Source organism: Alligator mississippiensis, chromosome 1, assembly GCF_030867095.1.
Source record: "Alligator mississippiensis isolate rAllMis1 chromosome 1, rAllMis1, whole genome shotgun sequence".
Lineage (NCBI taxonomy): Eukaryota > Metazoa > Chordata > Crocodylia > Alligatoridae > Alligator > Alligator mississippiensis.
This window is the reverse complement of record NC_081824.1, coordinates 391015017-391027852: the sequence shown is the minus strand read 5'-3', so window position 1 is coordinate 391027852 and position 12836 is coordinate 391015017. Positions and strand designations below refer to the sequence as shown.

Below are 12836 nucleotides of genomic sequence, written 5' to 3'. Positions count from 1 at the left end.
GAGAGAGATATGAAAAGCACTTGTAGTAATGTTACTTTAGCATTTCACATTTCAGACTGAAGAATTTGTACTCAGTGGGCCAAGTTGCAAAAGAATCAGTTAGGGAGCTTTATACAAATGGTTTCAGAACTTACAATACCCAACTGTTTAAGGTATTGATTATGAAATGCTTAATTGACAGCTTGAAAAGTGAAAGCAATTGCTTTTCAAATGTCATGTGAAGCAGAATAATGGAGCTTTCATATTATACAGAACATTGAGGTTTCAGACATTAAAAAGATAGAGGGGAAAAAAGCCAGAAGGATAATGCCCATCATAAATGCCTGCTACATTCATCAGAAAACAGCTTTTTGATAGTTTATAATAATCACCTATTTGAAGTCCAGACAACTTTTGAAGTGTATTTAGCATATACTGCAAATTAGTTAAAGAAACACCTGCAGAAGACATGGTCACAAGGGAAGATGGGACTGAGTGTTTCACGAAAGGGTGGGGAGGGGGGGAGTAAGATTAAGATGTGTGATTACAATACTGAAAAGGTCTGAAGGTAATTTTTGGAGTAGTATGTATAAGTGTCTGGACCTTCACCATCTTCCCAATGCAACCAACTTTCTCCTGGTCCTTTTTTCCAGCCATGCTCTAGACTCCATAGCCTCTTCTAGCTCTCTGGTATCTCCGGTGATTCCTAATATAAACATATTTCTTTCTTTATCTAATCCTGCCTTTACTAATATAAACCCAGAACCTCTGCAAGTCTGGTAGCCCCTAATGGGCTGACTGGCATGTTCATAAATCTGCAACATCCTACAAAGCATTCACCTCTGTTCCTCAGAGAAAACAGACTAATACATAATTGCAAGGCAACAACCAGTCCACCAATTGCTTATTAACCTGTTGAAATCTTGTGATAAAACTTTAAGAATGAAACCCAGAAGCGGGAAGCCAAGTTCAAGATAAGAAAGACTGCCCATGTAAGGAAGTATTTATCCTACTTGCTACTAAAAAGAATTTAAACAGAAATGTTGTAAGTGGCTGGTCATCTTGGCTAAATGCATGCCCAGTACCATTTTCTGGCCAGTTACAGATGGAAGTAAAGATTTATTTATATTCATGTCCATTTGAACATCCATTAGGGGTGAAGAGTCCAAAAATGCCTGACATTCTGTAGAGTGATTTAACAATCTGAGGCTAGCTACACTGACCAAGAAAAAGAGGCTGTAACAGTTTTAAATTCTTTGAGCTGATTACTTCTTCCTACCAGTCAGAGCAAAGCATTAGTCAGTTGCTCTTTCTTCCAACATCACCTTCAGCTAGGCAATAACTGAACCGGGAGGTAATTCTGTTTGTGTGATACAAAAAATGTAGAGTTAGTCTTGTTTGCACAAGTTAAGATGTAGAGCAAATATCATTTCAGGGTCTTACACAATCCTAGCTACAGACAGAGGAGCAAAGAGAATTTGGGTACAAGTACTCTTCTCTCCTCAAAAGATGCCCATTTCCCTTTGTACTCCTTTCCTCTAAAAAAGTTACCCTACTCCCCAAATACTTTTTTGCGGTCCCCTCAAAGTGGGAGTATAACAGTACCTAAATAGGACTGAAACAATGACAGAACAAATTTGCAAGGCAGACTCAATGTGGCATCTATATAATTATTTTCTAAATATAAAAGATTATATGAACAAATAAGGGCTATAAATGCATCCACAAATACAGAATTTAATGCAAAATATATATATATTGTTCCTGAAAACAGGTTAGGCATTTTCTCATTCTGTCGCTTGTGTCTACTAGTAAATAGTTTTCAAAAGCTGTTCACAGGCAAATCCAAACCACATTTTTAAAATGTGACATTCCATTTACTTTTTTCAAGGCATGGAGGGAAAGTGTTAAATAAATGGATATTATCATTATTAACATAATTTATTAGTAAGACTCCCCATACTTGTACACATACTTGTACACTATGTTATTCTATGTTGTTTCACACTCATAACTTTCCAAATGGAATTTATATAACACACAGTTACCAACAGTATTCATATGCATGTTTATATGCCTTTAAAAACATACGGTCATGTATATCTATATGCATGGCTATTTATATCTATCAACTATATTTTGAATAAGGGCAATGGTTACTATTTATTTTAGCATATTAAGAAAATATAAAATAAAATACTACTGTTAATGGAAACTGGTTTAAAAATAATAAATGCCAAAATAACTGCATTATGCAACTAATCATAATCAACATAAATTAATGTCATTTGGGGCAGAAACTTTTTTTCCATTAAGCACAATATCATTGCCATGAGATAATGAATTTGTGTCAAACTCTTATGAAAATAATTACCTTTGCTATTGCTATGAATCCAGTCTTAAAATATTAAAACAAAAGAAAAAAAATCAACACAACATAACATGATCCAATTAGATAGAAGCTAATACCACTGTGCATTGGAGATATCTCTTCCCATAAATACAAGAAAAATATCTACTTACTTTCACTCTCATTCTTTTATAAGTACAAATCTATCATTCGCCATAACACAGGCAGCATTAAATGTCCAACAAAATGTTCCCATTTTGGCCAGAAGCCGGGGAGCACTAGAGCATGCCTCCCTGCTTGGCTGGAGCAGACAGCTTAGGCCAAGGCTAGCCTTCCCATCCTGAAAGGGAGGGTTTACAGGGGAAGTACAACATATCCTTGGATACTGGCAGACTGTGAGTTAACTCAAAACTGGAGGGGATCTGGGGCAGAAGTTCAAAAAACTGATTTAGCATAAATCAGTTAAGTCTAATGCTACATCCATACAGGTTTATCTTAAACCAGTTTCAGCTATATTGAAAGTGGTTTATGTGCACTGAACTTCTGTTCTGTTACAGATTTGAACTGGTTTCTGATCACTAGTACTAGCTGATGTGTAATTTCTATCCCTAGCCTTAATGGTCAGCTTTAACCACTTCTCACTTGGGCATTAGGAAGAAGTTTCTACATTTATCTTCTCACTAACCGAGATAAGAAATGTTCCATTTGGCTATGCACTTATTGGGCACATCCAGATGAGCCTGCATGTGCCTCTTGCCATGTCTCAAAGCAGTTTGCAGTGTGGGCTCAAAATCTGACACCTGGATAGCCAGGTATCAAAAAAAAAAACAAAACAAAACTAAGAAAAAAAGCATGCAGGCAACCAGAGGCTTGGGTCCTCCAAAGAGATGCTCTGGTAACCAGCCAGAGCATCTCCATGGCTGCCCCTTGCTGAAGCATGCTGCCTCCACATGCAAGGCATCCTGAACCAGTGCAGGCTGCAAGAAGCCCAGCTCCGTGGGAGGTAAGGGACTGGGGGTGGAAGAGACTGGAGCAGGGGGGGTAATGTGGGGGTGTAAGGGACTGTGGGTGTGGGGGGGGAGGCTGCTTGGGAGGGGTGGTTCCCCCACCTGTGTCCCACACAGCCCACAGCCCCGCTCCCCTGTAGCAGCAGCCCACCAGAGCACTCGAGGCCCTCCTGGCACCGTCCCCCCCACAGCGTGGGGCAGCATGGCTCAGCTCCAGCCACCTGGCACCCAGCGCTGCCTATGCCAAATCACACAGGCCTGGCCCCAGGCTCTAGCTCCCCCTGGCTGCAGATCCAGGAGGCGCTGGGCAGGGTTATTTTGCCCCAAGTGGCACAACTCACCCCATGCCAAAGTTCATGTCCAGGCACGTGTGCTGAGGCAAAACTGCCCAACTCAAATTCATGCCACTCCTATTTGAGCTGCTGCAAACACATGTGCCTGGATGTGTGGACACGCCCATTCTGTGTTTATCTGTCCCACAACTAAGTGCCTCATGTGATTTTAAAAATCCAAACCACAAATACTTTGCTTCACAGTTCCACTGATATGCAATAACATTGATGTGTAGTAGTCCAGAAGGCCATGTACCATGCTTGCAAATGGAGGCCACATATACACATTCGGTTTCTTCTGAGAGTCACTGCTCTCCCAGTAGAAACCACAAGTATACAGATATTCAAAAAAATTGTCCACAGCATAAAGGGCTACTCTATAAGAAAAATAACCTGGGAACACCCCAGGTTAAATTGCTCCCAAGAGTTTTTCCTGGGAGCAATTTAACCTTGGTTGTTCCCAAGTTATTTTTCTCCTGGGAATGAAGTCCAGCGAGTGAAACAATGTCTTCCTGGGGGGTGAGGGCAGTGACTTCTGTCAGAATAGAATGTCCTCCAGTTCCTTGTTTTGCTTCTTTTGTAATATTTTAAATGACAACTTAAGATGAACACCCAGCACCTCTAGTGTGTCCATCAATGTATGAAGCACAGGGCAAAACATGATGCCTCTCACAGAAAGGTCATCATCCAACAGGATGGAACTAAACATTAATTAAACATAAAAGCACTAATCAATGTTGTGTTGAGGAAATGCTTTTCTTTTTTTAGTTTGATTTTCTTACCATGTGTTAGTATTTGATGAATTGTAACACCTCAAGCAGGGGGTTAACAATGATGAGCTGCCCAGAAAGCATATTTCAATAGCAGTTTAGAAGAAGGAGACAATAAGAGATTACCACATTTCAGGGATAAGTGGCAGTGTGAAGAAAGCATATTAGAAGGATTTACTCTGAAAAACATGTTTTAAACAACTTTCTTGGGTCAACATTTTACTGGAGGGTGCCTTCTGACTATAAAAGTTGGCCCTATGGCACTAGACAATGTAGTACGTAGGGCACTTATTTACCCTTAATGTGCCTTAAAATGGAGATTTTAGGCTACTGGCACCTAAATTTGATATCTGCTTTTGCAAGTACTAAATTTAGGCACAAGTAGCTAAAATGCATTAACACACATTTAGACACATTAAGGCACATTAACACTGTGTATGAACTGACTTAGGACTAACTTTAGTCCCTCATCAGTCCGCACACACGGCATTAATGTGTTTTAATGAATGTACATGTAGACATGACCCTAAATCGCCTTAATGTGCATTAAGCTAAAGTGCATTAAATTTAGGCATGCCTAAATGTACATGTAGATATGCCAACTGACAGTCTATTTTACATTGAAATAATTCTTCATTATTCTTTAACCTGTAGCCTCATTAGATTTGTCCCATTATCTTTCTTCTCTACTTATAACACTTACCAACATATTAGTTTCACTCAGAATTAATTTAAAATCACTCTTGCTGGGTACATATACACATTCATTAAAATGCAGTGGTTATTCCACATAAAATTTAGTACTTGTATAATCAAGTACTAAATTAATGTGCAGTAACTGGAGGTACTGCACAGCGGCACTGGCACAAATCTTTTTAGTGACGCTACTATGCAGTAGCCTAATAATACAGTACAGTAGTCTATTAGCACTGTATTAGCACTGACATGCTACTGCACCATGTTTTTGGCTACTGTGTAGTTAGCATCTCGTGTAGAAGTGCCCAATATCATACAGGGAATATGTTCCAAAGGAGATGCCATTTGTTTTCTCCATCAGTACAGATATATAAATTTAAACTGTAGGTCTTCAAGTTCCTATTTGACTATCCACTATTTTATGGTCTCTACATCTAGGAACACAGGGAAAAGGACCTCTGCTATATTTAGGGACCATGTTATACAATCTCTTTCATAAACTGATCAAGCCCCATCTAAATGGATATAAGATAAAGTGTGACTCAACCAAGTCAAAAGGGTAAATAAGCTTTTTTTGTATATGAATCACACCTGAATAGAAGATTGCCTCCCTCCTATTTAGAATTGCGCAAAACACTTTCTCTCCTATACACATTCCTGTGGCAACTGTACCAGCTGCTTGATGAAAAATTAACTTTTGCTGGAAATACATTGCTTTACCTTATTCAGTGATTTTGTAGGTGGAAAGAGAGACAGTAAGCAACCAGTGTTCTATGGACCATAGCTTGAGAAATGCTGCAAAAGGGATGAGAGCAGTAGACTAGAGAGCACTTTATCCAAACCAACAAAATGATATTAGAACTTCAGAGAATAGAACAGTAACTACATAATTAAATTACCCAACACTATGCATATAGTAAAGAAAGGAACTTAAGGAATGTCCATAGCAACACAGCTCTTCAAAACACCTGCACTTTGGGATTGCCTTGACTTTGGGGGCAGGGTGTCTTATTTTTAATTCTTTTTAGAGCTGATTTCCTAACAAGAACTGCAAATCTCTTAACACCCTAACCAAGGAATGTGTGAAGAAAAATGTGGGGAAAAGAATTCACAAGATGACACCAGTTTTTCAGTGAATATAAAATGGTGCCTTTTTCATTACTGCACTAACAACATTAATTACAATTATTGTAGTTCCTTCCTGGCAGGGCTGTCCCTAGGGCTGCTTTGTCACATTTGCAGCTTATTCAAAACAAAGCAGCACAACTATCAAGCTATTGTGATCAAGTTTTATGCCTACCCTGCATTCCTTCCATCATCTGCCAATAAAATGGTGGACTGAATTTCATTTGCTACTGCTGGCTTTTAGAGCCTTTAACTTTGCTGACCCGTGCTACAGAGAAGACCTTCTCCCTGAACTTGGCACTGATCGTAGCTGTGCTCACATTCAACCAGCTGTTTAAAGGATCTTCCCATTATATCTGAAAATCAGCAATAGGTTTTTACTGTGGTTAGCCCTATGGTGTGAAACTTATTCTGCCTTGACAGCTATTTACTCCTTCCCAACTTTTACAAAATCACCTAAATCATTCTCATTCTCCCTGATGATGTTCTGTAAAAAAACGCTCCTGCCCTTACACTTATTGGCTTCCATTTCCTCCTTTTCCCCCTCTTTAACGGGACCTCGTACTTGGTTCTGTGAGTTATTATTTTAGAAAACTCACATTCTGTGTGCTTTTATTATATTTCTGAATAATCTGTTGTCCCAAATGCTCTTGAGAGGGGGCAAGAGAGAAATTAGAATTACAGGAAAGTAGAGATGGTAGGGACTTCATGGGACTCTATAAATTCTTTATGCTAGTTCATAAACTATTACTTCAAAAGAAAGAGCTATAAAAACCAGCAAGAGGTGCATAACTGCACATCACTACAGCAGGAGACACACTCTTGACACTGAAGCATACCATCAATGTGATTTGAGTGTGCAAATTCAAAAAGCAGGTGAGTAGAGCAAGGGGTTGATCTAACCAGTAACTGTCTGGAGCAGGCACAATTCTGATGTGTCACCTACAACTGGGAAAAGAGCAGGAAAAAACAAAACAAAACAAAAGGCAGTCAGATAATTTCAGATCTATTAAAAAACTAGGAAGTCATTGTTTGCCAAGTGGAGGATGAAATCAATACAGTAATTCAGGCTTCGAGAAGCTATTTTTGAAAAAGGGAGAAAACATTTTCTTAATTTTTCAATCAGTGCATGCAAGTCACCTCACCATAAAACTGTTAGCTTGATATTAGCAGTCCTACCTGTTGGCGGGATGATTCCAGGAGACATTAGGCCTGGGACAGAATGTGGCATAATATGAGAATTTTCTGGGGAGGTGACACTTTGAGTCCTCTTAGGAGGCCTTCCAGGTCTAGAACTGAAACAAACAAACAAAAATTTTTACAATTAAGCTGTTGTCTTACACATCATTTCAAAGTTGTTTCAAGTGGTAACATGGACTGTAAATAAATTTGTTTCAAGGACGGTTGCTTTTGCAGTTAGATGTAATAGACTTCCATCACTAATTAGATTACATGCTGAATTCATTTTCCTCATTGAAGATCAGCCGCTCTTGATGCATAATTCATAGCCTGCACCTCGTTACCTGCTTCTTCATATTAATATCTATACACAGTTTGAATTGCCTCGTTTGCATATGCTAAAGTTCTGCATGCAGCCTTCAGCACGAAAATTATGCACTAACTTGTAATAATTATTACAGTCAGCCTGCTATTGATTTATGAGACTTTTAAAAACCAAATATGTGTAGTACTTGTAATGAATGATATTTTAAGGTTCTTCAGGAAATTAAAAGGCAATGGCTGCCTAAGGAAATGTTCTGCTTGTTTGATTTAATACTACAGTTAGCTGGGAGGTGGAATGAAAGAGTGATTCAGACCTATAGCACATTTTTCGATGATATGTTTTATTACTTCGCACTGCTAGCCTGATATCTAGATGATAAATGACAAGACATATCTAATGTGTGAAAAGGTCTTGCAATTTCTTTATTTTTTGTCATTTAAAAGATAAGTTAAGTTATCATTTAACCCTTATTCCATTTAAAGTGAAAATCTCACGAAGCCACCTCACTTTAAATATACTACTTTACGTCACAAAGGGCTCAGAACTATTTGTAAGACATTGCAGAGCAACAGCCATCATAACAGCTTACATCTGTCCAGTCCGTATAAATAAAGGGCTTCAGATTTAAGCACTTCTTGTCCTTTAAGTGTTCACAGACACAAGTTTCTAGCTCCTGCACTGTGTCAGCAGCATACAAATTAGGGATTGCAATGAATATACGTACTACCAATTACACACACACACACACACACACACTATTGCAAAATTCCTGTAACTATCAATGTCTTTTTTGGGGGCAATTTAGGAATGATTTAACAATGCCAAGCAGTCAATCATTCTTGTACTACACCCTGTTGTAACTTAAGCAGAATTGTGTATGTTCATTTCTTTCTGAATAAGAAAATAAACAATGGTGGCAATCAGAAGCTTTACCTCCTCTGTGCTAAAACAGGAAAAAATCCTGTCAACTATAATGGAAGTTTCATCTATTTGGGGACTGCAGGGAGAAGCGGCTAATAGTATAGCCATTTCTTTGTAAACATTAGAACATTCTTGTGTTTGGAGTCCCCCCACCTTTTTATTTTTAACTTTTACAACCTCTCTCTAATATACCAATAAAGATCAAAGTACAGGACATTTTCTTGGAGTTTAATGACTCAAGGATTTGGGCCATTTACCTTAACTAGTCATTAATTCCCAAGTTGATGTTCTGTATTGAGGTCATTATTAATATTGTAAGCCAGGTTGTTTGGTTGGTTGGTTGGTTTGGTTGCTTTTTTAAATATAAACAAAATCTTAAAATTATTTTCTACTTCAAGTAAAAAAAAAAAAGATACATGTGAAAATAAGATGATTTTACAGTAATATCACACTGATGCATCATGGCAGCAAATGAAACCACCTAACTTGCACAGAACATTTCAAAGAAAGTTATAATAAAAATAAACATACCATGAATATTCACCAAACTGATAAAAAATTCACACAAAAATTATCAGACTTAAATGGAGTGTTTCTAATATATTTGCCCACAAAAATCCCACTAGTTTAGAGAACTTTAATGGTGACACTCTCCTCTCCACTCACGATTGTAAGCCTCAGTACTGCAGGGGACTGTCAACAGCATAGAAGCTGGAAAGCCATATGCTAATTTACCATAGTACTATAGAAGTTGAGTTAACAGAAGTCTTCTGCCTCTTTAAAACTGTAAAGGAATGATTATCTATGAGGAAGTTCCCATTCTATTTTAAATCTACAGTGAACTAATTGAAAATAGTTAGTTTCATGATTTAAGAGAATGAGTCTATTGAAGTGCATTGGGGGTGAGAGAGTAAGACTCCCCTTTTCATAACCAGGCATCCTGGTTTTCTTTGATTAAAAATAATCCCCAATTTTCAGATTAAAGAAGTAACCCCAAATCCATAATTTTCTGTGATCAAAATGAAAACACTACTAATATATAGATATATATATTAAAAAAGTAACCCCAAATCCACATTTTTTTGTGATCAAAATAAAACACCACTAATATATAGATACGGATATATAGATATATATTAGTGGTGTTTCATTTTGATCACGGAAAAATGTGGATTTGGGGTTACTTTTATAATCCAAAAATTAGAGATTTTGTTTTTATCAGAGAAAACCAGGATCCCTGTTCATAAGGCTACATAAGGTATATAGATCTTGGATCTAAAAACACAGAGGTAATCAACACTGGGCTGCTTGCTATGCCACAATTCCTTCCCAGTGCTGCTTCTGAGGCTGAAGTTTGAACATATCACACAAAAGAGTTTTTGGCAGTCCATGCCAGACGTTAACCGAGTAGGAAAGTGTTCAGGAATAAGTGCATATAGGAAGAAGCCATAAGCTTCCAGTTCAACTTCAAGCAACTAAACACACTTTCTAAGTGGTATTTCTCTTTTATTCAGATTTCTTTTTAAATGTGGAAATTACAATCTTACACTTATAAAATGCTCTTTATCTATTTAACAAACAGTTACTAATTATGAAAAGGCAGGTAAATAAATTTCAGACTTTTAAAAAATAAGTCTGGAAGACCTAATTTAGAGTCACGGCAGACTACCTAATATCCAATTAAAATGAATACACTACTGATTGGTTAAATTAAGCATACTCTGATTGTCCCAAATGACTGATTATAGAATAACAAATGTTTTAAGTTGTTATCTATATTGTGTACTTGTTTCATTAACCAAATTTCTAAATTGAAATAATTCTTTTTTTAAAGAAGGCCTTCTCCAGCTATAGGAATTAAATTTCACACTATTTTGTAGTTCATGTTGATTACGATAACCTTTATATTACAAACTCTTAAAATAAGATAAGAATGCTATTGGAATTATCAGAAAGTATACTTGGGTCAGCAAGTTCAGCCTTTGCATTCATAGGCAACTCTTCATTGAGGCAACCTGAATTCATAGGGGCTACAAGAACATTCATTCCAGCCCCACTTGCATGTCACAGTCCCAAAGAACTTAGGAAAAAGAAACCCTACAATGGGCCGCAAGAAGAGAGAATGAAAAACAAGGGCACCATCAATGCTTTGGTTCCCTAAAATAGCTGGAAACTAATTAGGTAAAATATGCTCAGATAATTTTAGGAAGTGAACCATAATCCACAGTAGAGAGGAAGACAGAAGAGTATCAGCAGTCTTTTGCCAGTCTGACTTGGAGGGAAACTGGGTTCCAAACATGGCGATTTATTTGCCTATCAGTAAGATGCTGTGGCCAAGCACCTAAGAAGTAACATAAGGAGTACAAGCACACCCAAACCTATCTTTCACCTTTAATCACATCTAACATCCAATGCTTAAGAGGCAGCAAGAAAAATTAAAATCAAGAAATGCATTCAAGAGGAGAAAAATTTCTTCCTGGCCCTAGAACAGTGGTCTCCAACCTTTTTAAGCACAAGATTACTTTTTGAATTAAAGTGCAACCCAGGATCTACCTGAGCCATGCCCCCTGCCCACCCAGCAGTGGGACGGATGTGGTGTCGTGCTGCTTCTGGGGCAGCTGCAGCAGCGCTCGGGGCTCAGAGGCCAGCACGTAGCGGTGGCCGCCTCCACCCTGTGCACAGGTCAGGGAAGCACGTGCCCCCTGGGCCTCCACCAGGGTACGTGCAGCAGCAGGAGCCCCCCTGCACCCCTGGACGAGCCACCCAGGCTCCAATTGTCCTACACCTGGCCCAGCTGGGGCCCCACACACCCCAATCTTGCCCCTGCCTCTACCTCACTCCCCCCCTCACCACAGGGGCCTCGATCTGCCCCCTCCACCTCTTTCTTCCACCACAGACTGACCTGCTGGACAGGGGTGGGGTGGCACGCACCCCCAAATAAACATGTGCTCAGCCCCCCCAAATAATTTTTTCTCCTTCTACCTATGTGGGGGACTGAGACTGAGATCAACTGTCAGAGGCTCCATGATCAACAAGTCTATTGCGATCTACCGGTTGGTGACTACTTTCCCGGAAGTTAACCAGCAGCAGCCCCAGCATGATATTCCCTTCCCTCTCAACAACACTTCAAGAAGCAGCCTAAAACCCCTGAGTTGCTAAACAGTACCAATAAACACTTGACCCTCAATATTTTCTTATAGAAGCCTTCTGTATTCTGACTGAAATGCATGAAGTGCAAAATATAACAAACAACAAATGATGGGTGGTATAGGCTGGTGTACTGGCTTAAGATACAGTGACTTATCGAAAGAAATGAAACATTTTGGTCTCTTGTTTGAAGAATGGATTACTTTGACATCTTCCCTTTTATAATGGTGGGAATTTGAACAAGTTAGGACTTTCATGACTTTAACAGTGATGTATTTTTGTTCACCAAAATACTAAAAATGTTTTCTGTAGATTTTCTCACTGACTTCAGACAGTAGGAAATAGATGTTCTTATAAAAAAAAGTAAGAATCACTAAATTTCACAGATTGCTTGTTACACTTTCATTACAAATATATCTTTAATTGTATACACTTCTAATAATAAGAGCAATTAAAAGCCTTATCTACATAACCTTGGTGGCTCTGTGCTACTGAGTGGTTCACCACAGATGGTACAAGGCTGAAGATCTATGCGTATTTAGGATCTATACGCATAGAAAAAGAGCAGTAGTAAAAATATGTATGAGTTTAACTGCATTTTTTTAATCCCTCATGCTTTCACTTAGCATTTTTCAGTTTGTCAGTAAGAAGATGTTATTAATGATGAGGTCCTATTCATAAAAGCTCTTGCTACACAGAACTCTCACTGATTTCTACTGGAGTTGTGTGCATGAGTAAAGTATTGTGTCCAAATTAAAAAACCTTCACAAGTACATATTTGTCAACGTATGTTAGTGGATTAATGATAATCTGGGGTCCTGGTTTTCTCTGACTAAAAAAATCCCCAGTGTTTGGATACCCCCCCCCCCAGATCCTTTTCCATGATCAAAATTAAACACCACTAATATATAGATATATCAGAGAAAACCAGGATCCCTGGAGATAATCAGGGATCCTGGTTTTCCCTGATAAAAAAAAAAAATCACAAATTCTCAGATAAACATT

At 38.4% G+C, this 12836-nt stretch overlaps 1 protein-coding gene across 8 annotated transcripts in view; it reads right to left on the bottom strand.

Annotated features, from left to right (window-relative positions):
• Positions 1-12836, bottom strand: part of DACH1 (dachshund family transcription factor 1) — a 529445-nt gene that overhangs the window by 312980 nt on the left and 203629 nt on the right. For all 8 annotated transcript variants that reach the window (XM_059721974.1, XM_059721936.1, XM_059722019.1 and 5 more), the window contains exon 2: positions 7439-7554. In XM_059721974.1, the coding sequence (XP_059577957.1) occupies positions 7439-7554 (116 nt within the window). The remainder of the gene's footprint in view (positions 1-7438; positions 7555-12836) is intronic.